This window comes from Ischnura elegans (genome assembly GCF_921293095.1).
Source record: "Ischnura elegans chromosome 13 unlocalized genomic scaffold, ioIscEleg1.1 SUPER_13_unloc_4, whole genome shotgun sequence".
Lineage (NCBI taxonomy): Eukaryota > Metazoa > Arthropoda > Insecta > Odonata > Coenagrionidae > Ischnura > Ischnura elegans.
The window spans coordinates 3601095-3623430 of NW_025791660.1; the positions used below are offsets into that span (position 1 = coordinate 3601095).

General features: G+C 36.8%; 1 protein-coding gene across 1 annotated transcript in view; it reads right to left on the bottom strand.

Annotated features, from left to right (window-relative positions):
* Positions 1-735: 735 nt before the first annotated feature.
* The window catches only part of LOC124173289 (zinc finger protein 182-like), a 277634-nt gene continuing 256033 nt past the window's right edge, over positions 736-22336 (bottom strand). Inside the window, exon 6 of the mRNA XM_046552808.1 lies at positions 736-2628. Within this exon, the coding sequence (XP_046408764.1) occupies positions 1025-2628 (1604 nt within the window). The 3' untranslated portion in view covers positions 736-1024. The remainder of the gene's footprint in view (positions 2629-22336) is intronic.

Sequence of the window (22336 nt, forward strand, 5' to 3'; positions counted from 1 at the left end):
TGCAAGATTACCCTCAAATGTAACGTCATATAATCTTTATGAGTGGAGAAAGAGGAATCCTCTAGTTAACCTAAAATGCATTTCTTCATTCTGAAAAGGTATTAAAATGTGGAAGTCGTCTAGACTTTTTCTTTATTTTTCACAGATAAATTTTAAAATTACATATGCATACAAAGTATCATAAATTCTAGATATAAAAATGTGAACCTAGCTTTGTAGGAGGAACTTACGGCATTCCTCGGCGATTAGATACTGTCAGGATACGCTTAATCTTTTTCATATGTAATCTTTAATACATGTTTATCTGTCCGCCATGTGTTTCCAGACGGCTGAACGGATTGCGGCCAAAGTTTGTACATAAATGAATCTCTTGATCGCTCACTCCGTAGTACTACTTTTGGCTGCGTCCAACGTGTCCTCTGAATCATTTTCTCATTACCAAACCCTGCAAAGGCGCTCAGCGCCACCTAGCATCCAATCTCCACCCTCTGCTTACTCTCCCACCCTCCGATAACATCCCCATTCACTCTGCCAAAGTTTGTACATCCTCCACCTTTATTGCTGCCTTTTCTCGCAACTTCACCATTCTAAGGTTAATGGCCCACGATTATCCTTGCTTTCCTTTTAACCGTGCATTCTGACAAATCATGACGAATCGCTCAGCCGCGAGTGAAAACAGAGAAATAGAAATAAAATTGCATATCTTTTAACAATGAAAATAAATGACATGCTGGATTCATTAAACTAACAAACTCGGCCAGAAGCTTTTATTGTGCACTAATATCACATTATTTACAAAATGTGGACAAGAATAATTATTTTAACAAAGAACATTCAAAGAACAAATGATTAATTCTAAGAAAATTCGGAACCAATTAGAATATGACAATGAAGACTAGACTTAAAGCCAAAAACATTGGAAAACATTGTTCTTCACAAATGTACTAAGAGGCTCTTCTGTAAAAAGAATTTTCGCACATTCTGCACGACAAAGGCTTCTCTCTCGAGTGTATACGAAAATGTGTCACTGAGTGGTTCTTATTCGAGAGAGACTTTTCACACTCGTGTCATGATTTAATGCCTCTCCCCCCATATGCAAACGCATGTGACTGTCGAGAGAACATCTCTTTGTGAAATGCTTGCAGCAAATGCTACAAGAATAAGGTTTCTCTCCCGCGTGTCTTTGAGTGTGTAAGGTGAGCTGACTTTTCCAAGCGAAGGACTTGCTGCACAGGTGGCAGATAAAAGGTTTCTCTCCGGTATGTGTTCGCAAGTGATTGTCGAGAGTACTCTTCTGAGTGAAACACTTGCGGCAAATGCTACAAGAATACGGTTTATCCCCCGTGTGGGTACGTACATGTGTAACTAAGTTACTCTTATCCGAGAAAGCCTTTTCACACTCGTTGCAAGAAAACAGTTTCTCTCCCGTGTGCGTGCGCACATGTCTAACTAAGTGGCTCTTATCCGAGAAAGACTTTTCACACACGTTGCATGAAAAAGGCCTTTCTCCTGTGTGAGTACGTACGTGCACGTAGAGAATGTCTTTCCTAGAGAAGGACTTGCTGCAGACCTTACATATAAAAGGCTTCTCTCCCGTGTGTGTTCGCGAGTGAATATCGAGATGACCTCTACGAGTGAAAGACTTGCAGCAAGTGCTACAAGAATACGTTTTCCCTCCTGTGTGTTTAAGTTTGTTTACGGTGAGGTCCCTTTTCTGAGTGAAGGATTTAGTCCCTTCACTGCATGAATATAGTCTTTTTTCCTTTCTCGAACCCACGTGATTGCGTAGATTTCTAGTGCTAGATGACTTTGAAGATGAACTTTGAGAAGTTGTTTTCTCTTCTAGAGTGATACTTCTCGTCAATCGTCTTCTATTTTTCTCGTCCCCTTTTCCTCCACTGGTTTCCTTGATAAGAATATTTTCTTTTCGCATAGGCTTTAGTCTTTTCCTATCCAGCCCACTTAAAGCATTTGAGATGGTAGGCTCGCAAGATCTTCTATGTCCGCTTGATAGAAGTGCTTCCAGAGACACATCTACGATTGATGATTCTGCTGCAGCATCAAATTTACGAGCAACAAAATGAATTGTCATGTGTTTCATTAGCTCCTTCTTGTTGTTGAACACATCTCTGCAGTTGAAACAATTATATGAATCTTCGTTTGAACTGTAACTCCTCCCTGGATTTTCGATCAAGCAATTAAGTATCTCCTCATTGCCTCCCATGATGGTCTCACAGCCACTTCTGTAATTTCTGCTTATTCTGATAAACCTAAGGTTATGTGAGGTATTTGGTGCATCACAACCACTTTTCTCCCCAACAACAGCCATTGCGGCTCCACCTCTGCTGCTTTTAAGTGATTCAATGTCTTTGGTATTACATTGTCTGACACCAGGAATTGAGCAACTTGATATCTCATCAGATTCAGAAGCACCACATTTCCCCAAGTCTTCATCTATCAGATTTTTCTCCATCTCTTCATGGGATGTTCCAGCCTTGGAATCAATTTGTGTCACCAAAGGTGTGGGACCAATGCATTCATCAATTGAATGATTCCTAAGATTTCCTTCTGCAAGCAGATATGAACTTGATGTTGTTTGCTCGGGCATTGCTTCGGCAGCCGGGACCCCTAGAGAAAAATTCAAATAGCAATTAACACAGTCAGCCATGAAATTTAAGACTACAACATCTTCTATTTAAAATCCATCGAATGGATGGAAAAATTCACAAATCAGGTGGTACAATTGCTTCCCAACTTCGACTTGAACTTAGAGACTCGATGTAAATGAATGGAGGGGAAAAGAACACATAGCATAAAAATGACGAGGGCAACAGGGGTGTAGTAGAACAAAAAAGACGAAATCATTATACAAATAATCAAGCACACACATATGACTTCCAATTGCAGGAAAAGAATAAAATTAGACCCCTTTAAGAATTGGTCCTTTAAAAAGGAAAAAATATTTTCTTTTCAATCGAATATTTAATGATTGGTGAGTATTTTCTAAATTGAAAAGGTTCCTAACAATGGCAATCACAATAAATTTTGTGGTACTACAGTTGAGTATCTAGAAATATTATTTTGAATTTTTCCTGGATTAGTTCTTATAGAGGTAATTAAACATTTAAAGATAGAAGCAATGAACAAACAGCCAAAAGAACCTCCCTTGAGTGAAATATACCCAACTGTCATGAGATAAGCAATGGTTTGGAGCGGCACCGGGGGCAGATATTCCAAGTATTGCACGCAAACCTGAGCTCTTATTTGTGTTGGGATAGTAGCATTTCCAGTCTTTTTCATTATATGCAGTTTAATCATTTCCCAAGCCTTCTTCTGCAGAAAACCACTCCTAAAAACTTGAGAAGATATTTAATGAACCATTAAAATGCCAAGGGCAATGAAAGCAGAAAAGTTGGACTTGAACTTAGAGACTCGATATAAATGAATAATGGGGAAAAGAACGCATAGCATAAAATGACGAGGACAACAAGGGCGTGGAAGAACGAAAAAGACGTAAACATGGGTTAAAATGATACGCATTGCGACGATACGTACCATCAGATGAATTCGCCAACTCTAATGTCGTACGATTTCGATCCCCGGCTCCACTGGTTGGAAACCAGCGGCGATAGTGCATACCGTAACGTCATCCACTGACGGTGGACGGATCTTAACTGATAGAAAAACCACGTGGGTTCTACCGCACGCGATTACGAAACAAAAGGAAAATACGGCAATTTTTGAACCCAAATGCGAAGCACAGCAGAAACAAAACGACTTTGCTTGGATTGTGAATGGTTTTACACATTTATTGGTGACAAAAGAAAATAAAATGAACATAAATAACTTCCTTCTTAAATCTAACGAGGGACGGAATGATTATCTGTTTAGATGACACACTGATGGAAAAAGAATAAAGAATGCAATGCCCCACCAAAACAAAAACTAACACTAGTGCATAACAAAATTTATAATGGCCTCTCTAGGAATTTCTACGACAATTATGAATGACTGTTGGATTTTCCAACTTGAATTTTACATGCCCCACGTCCACACGTACTAAAGTGTCCAGCACTATTGGAATTTCAAGCACAAACTGCAAGGACGGGAGAATACAGGTTTTAGCTTCGGGACAAGCTTTTTCTTTGACGTTAAATGAAATCGTCCCTGATTCACTGTTACAAACTATCACCTCCACACAAGGTGTCTTCTTAGCGGAAGAAATGCTGATTGGAGTAGGGAGAGTGGATAGTTCACTATCCTGGGAGAGTACTTATGCGTCGAGATGTGGCTCCTCGTCGAGATCACCGCTTGGCGCGTCATCAACCCACACGCTTTTGGTGTCCTGAGGTTTTGCGGGATGACCGACGTATTTGCTTTACTCGATTTGATGAAATCTCCTTGACACAGCTCCTATTCCTCAATCCTCCGCCTTTTCCCTCCTCGGTGCGCTGCTGGCCTATTGCCAGGCTTACGGAGTACCTCTGACACCTAGCACCGCCCACTCACAGTTCAACAACCAACACCTCTCTACGTCTTGCGCCGGGCCTGGGTTTATATCGTAAATCACGTGACACAAAAACAATTGACACACGAAACCTGAAATCTGTTTAGAGCACGGCCGCCTGTCTGCTGCTGTGCCCGCGAATTTGAATGAGCAAAAGCTCGGGAATGGGAACGAGCGAAGTGAAACAAAGAAAGAAATAGACCGAATACAAAAATATTGCATTTGCGGGCCACACCGTCAAATTATACTAATAATCAAGCACACACATACGCATCACACATGACTTCCAATTGCAGAAAAAGATTAAAATTAGACCCATTTCACAATTGGTCCTTTAAAAAGGGGAAAAATTTCCTTTCCAATCGAATATTTAATGATTGGTGAAACTTTTCTAAATTAAAAAGGTTACAAACAATGGCAATCACAATAAATTGTGTTGGTACTACATATGAGTACCTAGAAAAATAATTTGAAAATTTTCTGGATTTTTTTCCATAGAGCTAATTAAAAATTTATAGATAAAAGCAATGAACAAACAGCCAAAAGAAACTCCCTTGTGTGAAATATACCCAACTGCCATGAGATAAGCAATGGTTTGGAGGGGCACCGGGGGCAGATATTCCAAGTATGGCACGCAAGACTGAGCTCTTATTTGTGTTGGGATGGTAGAATTTCCACTCTTTTTCAATATATGCAGTTTAATCATTCCCCAAGCTATCTTCTGCAGAAAACCACTTCTTATAACTTGAGAAGATATTCAATGAACATTTAACATGCCAAGGGCTATGAAAGTACAAATTTTCAATAATCAGTAAAAAAATCACCACAGGCTGCCATCTTGTATTACGTCCTGCAGTATAGTTTTTGCACAGAAGTGGTCCACTAGATAGACGTCAATTTTAGTTGTTGTAGGATGTAAGCATATCAGATTTATTTTGGCTATCGCTTTCACCATCAATGGCAGAATCATGATACATTTTAGATAGAATAAGGACGAATTTATTATTTTGGGTCAGTATGACATTATATCGTACAATTCTTGTGGAAACTTAACAAGGTGAATTCCCTGCTCTGCTTTTGGGTGGTAAAATTTCTCTCCGAATTCACCTCTTATTTCTTTTTTTGCACCAACGTATGTAGGCCTTTCTCTTTCAGCAATTATTTAGGCTAAAGGAAAAATAGATTTTTCTTCCCTGCTGTTCATTACATACATTGATGAACACTGCTCCCGCATTAGCAGTAAAATAGGTTTATTTGCTGACGACCCCGTCATCTATCGTGAAATTAGTGATCACTCTGACTATGAAATTCTATCATTGGACTGAAACAACGTTAATTTGTGGAGCCAAGAGATGGCACTCGAACTTAATCTGAGCAAATGCATGACGGTATATTTCTTGTGGAATTCGTACCACTATAACCATGTTTATGCAGTGGATGGTATTAACATAGAGACAACATACAAAGTGAGGTACGAGGGAGTAACGATAACCTTGAACCTATTGTGGGGAACACACATATGAAATTTTTGTGGCATAGCTCTGAAGAAATAAGGATTTGGGAAGCGTATTGTGGGAAGATTTTCAGATAAGATAGTTAAATATAGGTGCTATTTTGCACTCGTCCGACAGCACCTTGATAATGAACGAGCGTATGGGATCCAGCAAAGAAAGACTTAATCAGCGAACTAAAAAAAATACCAAGGAAGGCTGTGTAGTTCGTCAAAAACCGCTACAATTGTACAGAAAGCAATACCCAGATGTTATGTGAATTCGACTGGGAGCCACTGGAGACTCGAAGGCTGCATGCTAGGCTTAAATTTTTTGAAGAGTTGAGAATGGATTTCTTTAAAAGTGACACGGAGGACAAATTACTAGAGCCCCACTATATTTCCAGGTCCGATAGAAGCGATAAATTAAAAGAGTTGTTTTGTGAAACGGGTAGATATGGGAATTTTTACCCCCGAGCCGTTAAGGATTTTAATAAACGCAAGTCCTAATTCCCATAGAGCATATCCTTTTTATGTAAGAACAGCGGAAGTCCTAACACCCCCTACCACACGCCTTTCAGTTTATTATGCAGATTGAATGTAAAATTATTTGATTGATATCAAGAATGCGGCTGTTTCTTAGCCACACTGATTTCATTTCTGGAGCATACCTCTAAATTTAATATTATGTCAACCATATTTTCTCCCCCAAGGAAGCTTCATGCCTAGTTGTCAGTAAAACCTAACAAAGCACCATTGCTAATCCCAAGGACAAAAGATTGAATAGGAATGCACTCATTTAAAAGATTTTCGCTAATTTTCCCACGAATTCAAAATGGTCTAAAAGTATAGCCGATTTTTGCCCTCATTTGACCAAGTTCAATGTTTACATTTTCAATGAACCCTGAAATTTACTTTTCATACTCAATTCTCAAACAAAATGCTCCATTCTGGCTTTTTGGGTGTATAATTTTGAGGATTCGCACCGCTTTTCACCGGCATTTCTGGAAAAAAGGTGCGTGGCTACAATGAGTAAATTTTTTCTTTCAATAAACTAGTCTCCAAGCTTGGTTGAAGCAAGGCAGCATTCTTTTCATTCATTTGATGTGACTCTTTAACTGTCAAAAATGCCAAATAGAGAAAATGAAGAAAAAATTCTTAGCTATAAATAAAAATTCTTAAAATTAAAAAACTTAATGTCAGTAACATACTCTACAGTTTCAGTGAAACAAAAATATTTTGTAAGGGAAGACCATTAAAAACGATTCGAATGACTACAAAAAAGTAAGTAAATATAAAACTTCTTCCCTATTCAATTAACATTTAAAATAACGACAACAGGAAATATGTATGGATGACTAATTCAGGCTCTTCATCCTTCTAAATCAGTCAAAGTAAGGCCGATTTCAGAAGAGACGACTTTTCACATTCCTACATTCTCCGCATGGCACAAGGAAATCCAGAGTTTTCTCATCTGAAAGCTGATTGGTAGGGACATTAGATTATATTAAAGCACAGCGCCGTGCCATCTGAAAGTGACCTAAGCCTTACTTGTATGCAACTATTTGAGGCCCTTGAAAGTACTCATCCATGGCTTCCATTGTGGACTTATGGGACACTGTCAAGTTTTCAATAATTGCTTAAGTCACAGTAAAAGTTGGCGAAATAAAAGCATTTACTTGTAAATCTTCCACATTAACATCAATCCCTCCAAGTATTGAGTTATTTGCAACCTGTAAGAGGACTCACCAAATGCAGACTCATGGGCCGTAGTTGAACTCTCAAATGGGTCCCCATCCTCACTTAAAGTAGGCTGGAAGTAATCATCAAGATATTAATCATGCATGAATAGAGATTAAGGACTTTTTTTGAAAGGATTGATTTTAACTTTTTCATAAACCACATTACAACCAAATATGGAATTCCTCACAAATTTTTCCTTACTAAACAAATATATTTTCAACACTTCAGGGAATTAAATATTATTCCATTTTTTTTCAACATGTAAATCGTCTTTGATTTATGTTCCGCCTGCATTGTAATATTATCTTCATTAGATAACTCTGTATTGGATGTAATTTAGTTCATGTGATACCATGTAATAATTAAGGTTTCTTTGGCAATGAATGAACCGAAATAAAGTAATGGAAACTAGGCATCTGTGTGAAAAAATGGGATAAAATCTGATGTTGCTATATTGCAGAAAAAGATTTCCACAGAGAAAACTAAATTCTTCAGCCAAAATCATGAAAATAATTATGAACAGCAGGCTTTTGTACAACTTTGTGAAGTGAAAAGTAGAAAAAAATTATGAAAAAAGTGCTGCATGCGAATGTTGAACCTCGGACCTCCAGATAGTAGCCAAACACCATAACCACCACACTACCAATGCTACTTGAAAGGAGTCATTTCTAGGGGAACATATTAGGTGTATAAATGTTTAACTGCATTCCATTTTAAAACCATTGGTTATAAAACCCAATATGGTAAGATATTTGTGGACAGGTCCCTATGAACTAAAACACTAGAGTTTGATTGAAATGAGAGACCTGATTTTCTTAATGAGCTATGAATTATCAGTCCTAGGATTTCATATTGTAAAAAAACATCTTCATGAGGCATGATTTATTGGTTGCAGGATATGTTATTGTAAAATAAATATTATATTGATACTTGCATTATCGGTACCAAGATTTAACATAGAAAAATACAAGGCAAGAAAAATATAAGGCAAGAAATCTACAACTATTAAATACAAAATAAAGGGGAAAAATTACTTATTTTGTGATAAGAATATGAACTCTTTTCAGTTATAAGTAACTTTGAATCCAATAGATAAGACTGCCTGTAAATACTCGTGCGTAAGCCTAACTAGCAATGGGAGACCACAAACCTTGCTACACCTTTTTCAATGCCGTATTTTTTATGGCCTTCGGAATGGTAAACACATCTCTGAACTAGTAGTGGTTCCATTGTATGGGCCTTAGTTTGGCTGCAATTAATTAATTTTCATGCGCTTCTTTTCACAAGCCGCCTATAGATCCATAATATCTCACCTCTTAGTCAGACGGGAGCAGGTAGTGGTAGCATTTCAGGCTACCACACAGGGGACCAGGGCTTCATCATGGCTATGTATTTTGTTGTCTTCATCGTGATCATACGGCACCAACTTTTTCAATTTTAATAGGGGTGTTAACCTCAAACGAAATTACCCATTTAAGTAGATGCTAACGGTGAGTTTTGGCTAACAATTCATGTTGGTGAAAACATTTCTGCAATGGGTGCATTAAATTTTCTTTTGTGTACAGCTACTTTGCTGACTGCACACTTTCAGTGAACCCCATTATCCAAGCCGCGCTTGCATTTGTGGATGCCATAGTGAGAAATGCCTTCGGATTGTGGTTTTGTGAGGGCTAATTCTAATACTGTGCCCAATATGAGCTAATTGCCCTATGCTCATTTTTCATTTTCAATTTTTTTAATAAATAGTGGTCAAGGCAAGAAAAAATCTAAATACGCAGAAAATAAATCTAATGATGACATTTTTAGTGCTCTGGAAATTCAAGGAGTCAAACGTGTGAGGTTAAAGTTGATGCATATTAACTATGATAACACTGTAAAATATGTAAATGTACTTATGAGTATATTTTGTATCAAATACTTAATTTTGTTACCATTTACTTGGCCTAGACTGGCTTCCATTTTTATTTGAATTATACCCTAGTAAATGCTGAAATGGTTCTTGAGGGATACATTTCATATTATATCAACAATCTGTGTCACACAATGCTCGTTTATTTTAAGTTTGAAAGGCTTTTGATAATTTCTAGCCTATAAAAACTATGGTGACTAAAGGGAAATAATATCGTAAAATAATCAATTATGTTCCTCTCAGATTCGTCTGCATTGTAACATTGCAAAATGTTGTCAATATTTATTCTTGTGAAGATTACTGAAAGGCCTCTTGCACACACACCGATTCTGTATAGCCAGTAATATACTAGCCGTCACCATGCCTTCGGCAACCATCGTACGCTTTCGGAGCGTTTGAGCCGACCCTCGTATTCCACACTTTTTGCTTAGCCTTTTAAGGGTTAAATTTTTTAATAGAAAAGTTCTGAAACTGCCGCCAGTATCCCCTCCATGTGTACTTTTATTTAAGACCATATAAAAAATTGGTGAACAATCCTATTGCAACAAGGATAGACATGAGACTATTTTTTATCATCATAGCGGAGTTAAGGTATTTAAGTAGTGTCATTTCAAACAAGGAGATACGAGGACTATACTAGCAAGCGTTGGTGTGCGCCAATATGTTAATTTTTTCATTGCTTATACTGATCGACTTCCTCATTAAAAATTAAAATCAATCTTGCGAGAGCACATGCAATTACAAGCTCGCAGTGATCAACAACATGCGTACAGACATAATTAATAAGAACACAAAAGGATTATAAAATGCCATATTTCTCAAACACTTGTAATTCACTTTACTCCAAACGGAGTTTACTAACACAGTACCTATGTGCTAAAAGAACCATTCCAAAATATAATTTCAACTAATAAATAGGGTGATATAAAGTTGATGGCCCTGGACCGGGCGTGCTGGCATATAAAATAAATGTCAATCCTCGAAAACCAAGGATTTCAACATTGTACGTATATTCTAGGCTAGAATGGTCTCGCGTATTCCTACAATGTACTTTGACTGTCTATATTGTGAGTTTTCAAAGTTTGAGGTGTAGAAGCTAATTTTTTAAGATCAGGAAGAGGAACCCATCACACCTGGCGTATAAATTACGCCGTGCGACCAGCCGTGTACCACCTGTGTACCTTTATATCTGTATCACCTATAAATGTACAAGATTTAACTACTTTATAGAAATAAAGATTAATTTAAACTAAAATCGAGTGTTATCATGTATGCACATAATGTGGGCAAAGTACGCCATTTGCCCAGTTGTGTAGAAATAACAGTCGCACCTGCTAGAAGGTTAAAAGCAACAATTACACCAAATGTGTCTTGTGCTCGCCGCTTCCCAAAATCTTCTGTAGCCCTTCCATTATAATAACAACAGTCGCACCAACAAATGTCATTTCTTCAAAAAAAAAAAAAAAAAAGCCATTGTTATAGCTCCCCATTAATCTTTCGGTATGTTTTTGAGGAGAGTAACAAGTGGAGCCTTCACTTCTCCACGTTGGAAATGTCACTGCTTAAATACCTAAACGCCTTTATGAATGATAAAAAAGTCTGATGTCTATGTTCGTCGCAATTAGTAATAAATGAAAAAGTTGAGGCCGTATGGAACAATGAAGACAACAAAATATATAGCCATGACGAAGCTCCGAACCCTGGTCCCCTGGCAGGTAGCCATACTCGCTACCACTACCCCACCTGACCTGTATGCTGAGCAGTGCAATATTATGGAAGTATACGTGGCTTGTGAAAAGTACTCCTTGAAAATTAATTAAGTACAGCCAATCTAATGCCCATTCAACAGAACCACTACTAGTTCAGGGATGTGTTCACCATTACTAAGGCCATAAAAAATACGGCATTGGAAAAGGCAGAGCAAGTTTCATTATCTCCCCTTGTAAGATGAATGGAATTTGAAGATGGGTCACTATACTTCCAATAAACAGTGCCACTGGGAATCCAGGCTCCGGCATTGCAGGAATACAGCTCTTTATTATTCACCACAGGGAAAAAAGTGGAGCTTGGTCACTTGTACAGCTACAGCATTAGGTCATTTGCATCTCACCCCCTCCCTTGTGATGAAGGCAAACAAGTAGGCCACTTGCTGAGGTACCAATAAAAGTAGCATAAACGTGCAAAACACTTCTAACTTGTGGCCCACTTTCCCACTTTATTTTGCTATTGAATGCTAACCAGTTACTAACAAGTATCTATGAAAGGCATTTGACACCAAAATAATGGTTAGCTTCTGAAAATCACAGGTATTTTATGTCATCACATGAATAACAGCACACGCATGAAACACTTTGGACCAACGAGGTACCCCACGTCCCCACTAGAGGGCTAATAAGGTTAACTTTATCGGTCCCAGGATTATATAAAGTAATGTATAAGGCAAAAAATCTACTACACAAATGAACAACATAAAAAGGAAAAAACAGATTTTTTATGATGAGAAAACTTATTTGAGTAATTGGTAACTTTGAATCAAATGGGTTACCTTTAATGCTGTGAAAAAATAAAAATGTCCTAGCATTTTCCATGATTAACATTTTTTACCCACTATCTCCTTCAACAATTAATTAAATTCCATATATACCTGGGCACTCTCCTCAGGAGATGGTTCCTCCTTTGCCCCGACCAGCATCCAGTCCAGATCTGCCACCATGGCTCCTGTGCCCTGAGCTTCCACCTTTTCGACTTGGGAAGCAGTTAAGGTATTGGGCTGCAACATAAACCCCAATCATCATCATTAATGATTGAGATACAGAAAGATAAAAACACTTTTCAGAATTCCTCACACAAATAAAATTAAAGTTTCAAATGGATATATTCTTCATACTACCCTGCAAGCTGCCTCAAGGTAATTAATGTTAGGAATTCATAATATTTATAATTATTTTGTTAAAATTACCACTTTTACCATTTGTCGACTTTCCCAGTTCCACCACTGACGTGATTGTCTATAGTCATAACACAGCTACAAGGGAAGTGTCACATAACCGAGATATATTTGGTTAAACTGTGGTACTGACCCTTTTCTAGGTTTTGAAATAAAAACCAATGTAAGTATATATTTAAACTTGGAGTTTTTGAGAAAACACCATAATGTCTATTTGTAAGAACCGAATTCCCTATTTCAAAGTACAGGTTTTCTCCCTCTCAAACCACCGAAAAAATCCTATCCCTACTCACAAGTGGTGTTTTCTTGAGGTATTTTACATCCAGGGACTACATAAAAATTTGCATTGCAATTCAAGTAGAACAATATTAGCTTTCCCTAAAAAACTGAACCATTTACAACTTATTTGCTCAAAAGGTATAAGACAGTGCTTTCAAACATGTGAAGTTGTTTCAGGTGGAAAAGGAATATATCCATGATAAAATATAAAAAACAAATGATAACGTCTCCACTTTAAGGTATAAATCCACTACTTAACATGGCTTCAATAATATGCGATTTTCATGTTTCATAACCTTTCCAACTCATATGCTAAGCTACACAAACCAGAGCAACCAGTTCATTGAAAAGCAACAGAAAGTCTAGCTACCATTGATGGAGGAAGCAAGAAAGAAGTAGACATTGGAATAGTAAAGGCACACGGAGCATTCTACAAAAAAGAATGATCTATTCACAGCTGAGAATACAAATACAGAGGTAAGGAAACAATGCATCAGATACTAAGTATGGAACATATTTATAAATGGTGGCTTCAAAAGCTTTGAGTCTAAAGCAGACCCTTTGTGTTGATGCTATTCATATACAACTCGGCCACCACTCCATTTCTACCGCATGAATACCAATGACCTCAAAGGCTTTAGCATAGACCCTCTACCTGGAAGTCAATCGCCTGATAACCTATGATGGCAAAAATTACGTCTCATACCATATTGCTTAATAAAACTCATTTCCACTAACACTGCGTATAATTAATGATCTTAATTAACTATTGTCATTCTGTTAAGGAGAGGAGATATATTACTTCTGTAGGCCGACTATCTAGACCCAATGTCAAGTAATGCTTTTGGCAATTGCACAGCAATAGATTTCGATTAATATGTAAACAAAGAAGATTTGAGGAAAGCAATACTATTAAAATGCGTAAAATGATAGCACTTTTGTGTGTACTGAGCGCAAGTTCACGTGTTGTTATGAGAACGATAAAGTTTTATGATCAGGCTACACTGCATTACTATGTTTCCCCGAGGAACGAATTTGCGCTACATCGAAATTGCACTATACGAAGCATGGGTGTACATCGATGTGAGCCACAAATTTTCTAAGGCAGTGGCAAAATACCAATGGCAACACCATTAGAACAAGAAAAATTCATTTTCCTCGTATTTTTTTGGGCACATCATGCACAAAAAAATTGAAAGAAAACGGTGGCGTGGGGAAAAAGCAGACCTTGTGCAACCTGCACCACGTGTCTATCCCACTGTGCAGTTGACGGGAAGGAAAAAAAATGGAAGCTGCTCAGGGTAATTTTGAGTTTTACATGGTCAGCATTGGAAGAGTTAACATCACAAACAATTGATATCTTTTGGCAATTGCCAATCATTGCCTATGCCCAACACTCAATTCAAAAATGGTAAAGAAGGTCATAAATATCCATCATCCCCACAGTAAATTCCTCTTCACTTTCATCACCAAATCCAAATCTGCACCATTTTGATTCCTATGAACATCAGTTTCTCATAAGGAATGCGAGTTATGTAGTTGAATCTAGCTAGCAGCTACATCATGATGTCACGATCAATCTGTTTCAGTGCACCTAATTATATAAAACTCAGTTTAACTCTCAACTCAAAACATCCCCCCTTCCGCTCCATAGTAAACTAAAATGAAGCTGTGTTTGTATGATCACATAACAAATGAGTGCTTAGTGCCGAGATGACAGAGCTTACTTGCTCAGTGAGCAAAGCTGAGCTGTCAGTTTGGCAAAATCCAAAAATCTGTTATTTACATTTAATTTAAATGATTCAAACATGAAAGCTCCTCCGTAGTTGTTCATGACTGAACAGGCAAGGCAAAATGCAGTACGTTTCAGATGAGAAGTATTAATAAATTATGCAGAAAGGTATGACATTGTGCCGTAGAAAACTTAAATTACACTTGGCAAAAGTACACTCACCAGGTCATCAGTGGCCAATGGGTCTACGGCATCACTTGTTATTGCAGCTGGATCTGACGTGCAGAACACAGGAGTGTTCCCTTCACTCAGAGGGTCTTCACTCTCATCTTTCACATGAAACTAGAAGAGAATAATGGGCGTCACTAAATAAAGGAAGAACAACAATTCCCTCATTCGATAATGAAAACTCCTCGTTTAAGTGAGACCACTCCAGCTGGCCAAAGTACTCACGAGATTCTTGCCACTCACGGATCAAACTCCAGCATATAAACGCTCAACTAGTGAGGGGAAAGCTACACCACCAGCATCACGTGGTTAGTATGAGAGTATTGGCCACTTACAGTAAGGGCACAACAGTGGGAACGATACATTGAGGTTCCACTGTACATTGAATTGTCTTCATCATTTCTTCACCTAGGCCTACAAAAAGGATCCACAATTGTTTATGCTGGTTCTTCTGCTGAAATAATGGAGGATGATGGCGTGAAGGAATAGAGGGCAATCATGAGACACAGCCTTGTAATAGCCACCACTAATGGCTTGAACATAGATTTGACAAGGGTATCCAAAATAACACTCCACGGGATAAGAGACATTTCTGTCAACATATTATCAATGCTGTACAACTGCTATTGACTAGCATGAAAATATTTGTGTGGTTCCCCTTCCTGCCTCATGTGTCACTACTAGAAAGAACAACATCTGAAGGTTGCATTATGCCAGTGACTTCCCACAAAAATTCTTAAATTTATAACAAAAACACCCTCGAGAAATTTGTAAAACTGAAGGTGATTAGACTCAGTTTTCACTGTGGATGAGAATATAACTTACCAACTTATCGTCCCTAGGCAATAAGCAGTCTGGCACAAGAATGTATACTTCAGTCATTTGGGCTGAGCATGTACACTCTGATGTGTTTTCAATGGCATCTTGAATGCAGTCCTTAGTCTCCACACAAGGCTCCGACTCCTCATCATCTACCCCTCCTCCTTCAAAACTCTGCAGAAAAAGTAACAGGGATAAACCTTTATCTCTTTAAAAACACATACATGGGATACTCTAAGCATTGCAAAGAAGTGTGTTACACATATTGCCTCTGCTATTATATAAAAAATAGCCTGGTCTACGCATGCCTGTTAATCAAATACTGAAAAACTTCAGCGCAAACTGAAAAAAATTTAACACGAATATCCCTGATATTCCAAGTTCACACAGTGTCTTTTCTAAATATCTTGGGGACCATGGAAGCTGCCTTCTCAAAGCAAAATACATGATGGAGAATGGAAATTATTCAGATGTATCATTTTTCCATTTTTTCAAATCATGAGAAATCAAATGAGAGACTGAAGATGAAATTTTTTGCAGTTACCAAAATGAATAAATCAAGTTCCTTATTTTTGCACTCCATTTGCTTCTGCAATTGTCACTTTTGTAGTAGTAGCTGTTAACAGGCCAAATTCACTATTTATTCTTTTCTCAACAGTAGAATCATGGAAAAAACATGTGGAGCATGTTTTCAATGCATTTGTTATGTTCTCTTACGTCTTGTTAATACTCAAATAAACTCCAGAAGAGAATAAATGGTGTAATATTTATGCAGAAAGAAAACAGGCCTCAATATCATCCTCTGTTCCAAAACTATTTCATGAAATGGTTTTTTAAATTACCCTGGTTTTATTATCCTTAAAACATGCGAAACCAATCACACAGCAATTATGTATTATGCTCAAAACAAAGTTCCTACTGCCTGTCAATTGATGGTTATAGCATGACTCAAGCTTAGACATTAGGTAAACAAACTGCTCAACAACCATGATGAATACATCATGACATTAGATACTTAGTGCTGAGAGAAGAGCACCATAAAGTTAACTGAGATGCTGCTATTACAGAAACACTGTTACACAATTGGTATCATTGCTTCAAAGACAATCATTTCAATGATGACAACTGTCTATGTGAATAAAGGCCAAAAACCTCCAAAGAAAATCAAGTGGAGGCATTTCTCAATGAAGATCAATGGCATACTCAAGAAGAGACTGCTTTGTATATGGAGTTGCTCACCAAGCCATTTCCAAGGGATTGCATGCATTGGGAATTTAGTGTCAAGCAAGAAAATTGTGTTTCCAACGATTCAACAGTAATTCCACAGCATGAAATGCTCAACCTCACATTACAAGTCTAGAACAGTGTATATTAAAACCTAGCTGGAAACACAGTGCAAAGGCTGAATGCACCCACCAAATTCCCCAGACATTGAATCATCTGATTATTATTTGTTGCATTCAATAATACATGGTCTGGCAGATCAGCAGTGGCACTCAGATGAATACATTGAAAAATGGCTTCATTCATGCATAACCTCAAAAGATGAACACTTAAACCATTCCCGTGTTCAAGCTCTGCCATAATGATGGGGAAAAACTCAAGCTAGCAATGGACAACAACCTTCCTTTCACATCTCACCCATAAGATATTCTAATAGCTACATTTCTATCATAGGGTGGGCAGAGCCTTATTAATAAACCACAATTATAAATTATTAATCACATCGTCCATTAAAATACAAAATAAATACACATCACGAAGTAAATCTTTAACTCTACAGTTAGGTGAAAAAGTGTATCACCACAGTTAACTGCATAAACTCAAAGGTACTCCAAAAAAATCAGCAAAAAACCTTAAATTACTCCTTATGAACTAAGAAAATATTTCTGTCAACACACTCCAAACTCATTGAGCAAAATTGATCCACAAATTAAAACAGCATCCCATTCCAAATATCACGCAATTAATACACAAAACGTTATCAAAACAAATACAAAAAAAGGTTTCAAGAGAAAAGACCTCAAAATAGATTGTAAGAATTAAGCTACTCTGAGGATGAATTTATAGCCTTTATTTACGTCGATAGCCCCAAAAAAATAAGAATGCAATAACCTTGCCAGGCATGCATGTCATAAAAAGAATTATCACAGGTTTTCCCTGCGTATAGAAGATCGTTATAAGTTACATGGGAATTCCACTGGGTCAGGTTCTCCAACTCTATCTTACAATCAGCCGAAGTTTCGATGTATGAGTTGTCCATCAACATTAGTGCACCTGGGCAACTCGTTGAAATAGAAATGTCGGCCATGATGGAGTAGGAGAATCTGAGAATTCTTGAGTAAGCTTCTGCATGCCATAGTCTTTTCAAAGATTTTGAAGACCGTTATGAAGGATGAACATCGCAGTACCTTAAAAATTTATTTCCTAACACAGGTAACCTTTGAACGTATTTATGCTAAGGTCATATTTAAACTTGCTTACCATAAAATTTATAGAAAACTTTCAAATTTTACAATGCATTTTTAGTAAGAAAATAGTTTATCTAATTGATTGTGTAAAAACCTGTTTTTATAAGTACAGATGCAAATAATTTTAATTAAGGCATTACCAAAAATGGTTCTAGTCAAATATGCTGTAATTTAAATAATCAAAGTTGATGCAAATATAAAAATTATATTCCAATATTGGAAAATAGTTAATAAAAACAAACTCAACAAATACAGAAACGGTATACTACATCCAAGTTCCTAATTTGCTTCCTAATTTTACATTTTTGATGAAAATGTTTCCTGAGTTAATTTCTCTGCACTTAAATTAATTTCCAATGCTTTGCCAATCTTGCCTTCATTGTACCACCATCTATTCATACAAGATGACTTGAAAATAAACAATCAATTTCCGAAACTTCACAAAGATATTTTTAGTTATACATAACCATAGTCTCATGAGATCATAGTTAAAGGTAAGAAAGAGGCCCCGAGCTAAAGAATGGTAATATATTTACGTGCAACTGTGACTTTATTTGACAACGCATACACAAACCAATTTCTGGGTCTCTGACACTTCAATCTTTAGCAGCAAATCGTCAGGGATTTTATTTGTTCACTTTAACATGCTCCGATTACCTAATCAAATACTTAAAAAGGTAGCGTGGTATAGCACAGTGGGTAGATTGCCTTTTTGAGTTCATAAATATTGAATTTGAATGCCATACTTTCCTAGTAGTTTAGCACACACTTAATTTTACCAGAATACAAAATATCTACAATGGTCGCAACTGTAACCCCAACTGCAACATTAATAGGACCTTGCCATAGATTGACGGATAGGGAAAAACCATTTACGAGGTATTGGACTTGTTACACTTTTCCGTAAACCGTTTCGCAAAATGCATCTTTGTTGATTCCTACTGCTGTCGACATAAACCAAAGAGTTTCACCACTAACTCTGTAATACTTTTACTCCACCAGTCTTTAAATAAGAAATTACGATAAGTACTCACCCTGAAGCAACTACTCGGCAAACTTTTTCTCAGAATGGCGTTTGATTCTAAACAAATCTTTTTGAAAACACTGAATTCCGTAAGTTTCTTCAAACACAGTGGACACATGGTAGTGGGCAGGCCATCTCCCACAGCAACCTGAGATGTTAATAAACAAGTTACATATCAATAGAGTTTGGAATTAAAACATAAAATGTAGTAAGCACCATTTTAAGAAAATCGATAAAATTTAATGTGCCACTTACTTGTAAACCAACTAAATCATGTAGGGCATCCTTCACAGTTATTTTGCATGCTACATTCGAAGTGAATATGCTGTAATAACAATCATGCTTCTCCCTACAAAGTCTGCAAAGGTCTATTTCCGGATTCCTATCTGAAGATTCCGTGATAATCCCGATGGTGCGACTCATGTTTTCGATTCAAAATCTCATTCACTCTTTGAATCAGGTTTATCGTTAAAGAAATCATGTACTCAGCATTGACATAGATCACAAAATCTAACAAGGAAACTACATTCACTTAGATGATGAGTTAAATGAAATACATTAGAATTCTCAAAGAGAGGAACACAAAATCCAACACATGATGAATCGATGGAAAGATATATCACGACTCAATAGCATGGATTGAGAAAATTTTCGACAATTTATGACACGACTGTAAATTCTTCGGACAAACATCCAGGATAAGATTAATCCATAACGTTCACTTGTTATTATATGACTATGGAATCAACCTCAGTATAGAACCCAAGTTTTTTAGTTGCCATTTTATCCGCCAACAGCACACCTATAGAGCAGGCCAAACATCGGTGTGTGAAGAGTAATTTATTTCTATAAAAAAATGAAGGACCATTTCATTTAAAATTCATCAAATGTTCGATTAATTTTAGTGCAAAAATGTTTAGTTAAAAGTTATTCAATCATCTGGCAAGAAAAGAAATTTAAAGCCCAACTTCGTCGTCCACAAGGTCACATTACATCTACAGTCTTTAAAGAAATGAGAATTTATAGGAAAGAGTTCAAAATTCTCTAATGCAGAATAAATTTTTTTTAAAATATGTGTTACTCAAATAATGCAATAAACCAGAATGATGCATCACATATTGTTGGAAATATTAGATTTTTCGATTTTAGGCCTTTTGCAAGCGCAGCCCTCTAGCGGTGCAACACGCAAATGAAGTCCGGTATGTAAACTAAACCTTGTTACCTTGGTCAGTTAGGTTAGGAGTTAGGCCGTCAATGAGCATTGAGTCCGTGTAAAATATTTGCTGTCTTTTCTGTCGAAATGCGATTTATTTTTTAGGTACAATGTAAATTTGAGTTTTTTATGCAATTTTCCTTTATTATTTTGAAGTTTTTGCGTTGGTGTAAGTCATAGAAATGAACGTAATGTACTAGAAATTTGTAAATAACTGAGTGCTGTGTGCATCCTTTGTTTGAGGAGTGAACTGGTTTAGAGATAGAATGAGTTATTGCTGTGAAAATATGAGTATTACCACTGGGAATTTCTCTGAGTCTTCAGAAAGGAATTTCGAGGGTACTCCGTGCAGACTTTGCATGAAGAAAAATGATTATTATTACAACTTATTCTTTTCAATTGCAGGGAGCCAGATAACTGGAAAGGATGCCTTAGGCGATTTTGTTGACTTACAAGTAAGTGAGGGTTTTTTTGATCTGCTTAGTAATTGTTTTATTCCGTTTTATGGGCATGTTTTCTACAGCAAGTCTGAAATCTCTCGCGGATATGTTTTCATTCCTTTCGTAGGTTGCTATTGGAGATGGCCTGCATGCCACTATATGTACACTGTGCTTGAAAAAGCTCATCGAAGTCAACGATTTCAGAAATATTTGTCATGAATCGGACGCAGAACTGACTAAATTTTCGTGTAGAAATTACCTTAGGGTGAGTGCATCTTATTTTATTTCATTGGAAGCCTCGGGTAACTTTCAAATAATGTGAAATCATTCACGTAACCAGATATTAACTTGTTCGTGTTAACTTAACGTGTAGCCCGGCCTTAATAGTTTAAAGTTCATATGGACTGGAATGAAATTTTTGTCAAATGTTTGTACTTGTGGTTTCAACAGATTATAGCATTAACCTGAAAATGTAATTAATCATGTATTTGATGAATCACTTGCCAAGGCGGGCGATGTATTTGTTTGCACGGTACATTGACACGTACGGGTTAATGTCTAAATGTATGAACGCGAGAGTGAACGCCAAAATACACCGTGTAACCACCCAACTTGTGCGAATGCATTCACAGAAAATAGAACTTGTTCTAATTTGGTTCATGCATTCGTACATTACCGTTCTGGTCCGCAAAAATCATTCACGAAAACGTATAATAACTCATACCTGTTAATGCATCGTGTAAACAGGCCTTAATGCTTAGTGACTGTATCAATGTATTACTTGAAAAATTAACTGAAAAGCACTTCTTATTAGAGATCAAAACTTAATGTATCATTGAATTTGTCATTTAACAATACTGACTGTTATGAAAGGACCTCGCCAATGATCCACGGAGCGTGTAAAAAGTCCAATTTCCCGCTTAGTGTTTCCGAATCCTGACGAGGCATTAATTAACTCGCTGTTGGTAGGTACCTCAATGGTGACGACCGAAGTCGTTTTTTATTTTGGTATAACTAAGTGTTTAAAATTCATTCAGTCATAAAAGTGAATAATTTGAATTTACCAATGACCAACTCATAACACAAATCAATGAACGTGAAGAATTTTGTGGAATATGTTTTCCATGTATTTCTTTTGCTTTTTACCTCCTCTTTGTTTTACAACAGAATAATTCAGCTGCAAAAAATATCCAATGAGGCATTTCAACAAATCGATATAAGTATTTTAAAACAAGTTAAGAGAATTGATTTGTGGCTATTTAGTGCATTATTCATTACCATGTTACAATATTATATACGTATGCATTTTTTATATTTGATTCGTAATTGATTGATTTGATACATTTATTACTTGTTTAAATTACATCTGTCAGATGTTGGTAAAAAAATATATGCGCATGCATTAAAAATGTTTATTCAAATAATTTTTTGTTTTATAGTATTTTGTGTACATAATATTGCTGCTGTCAAAAATGAAAGTGTGGTATACATTTATTGCTTTGGAAAATGGGCTCATTCCCATAGGTGTGTTATTT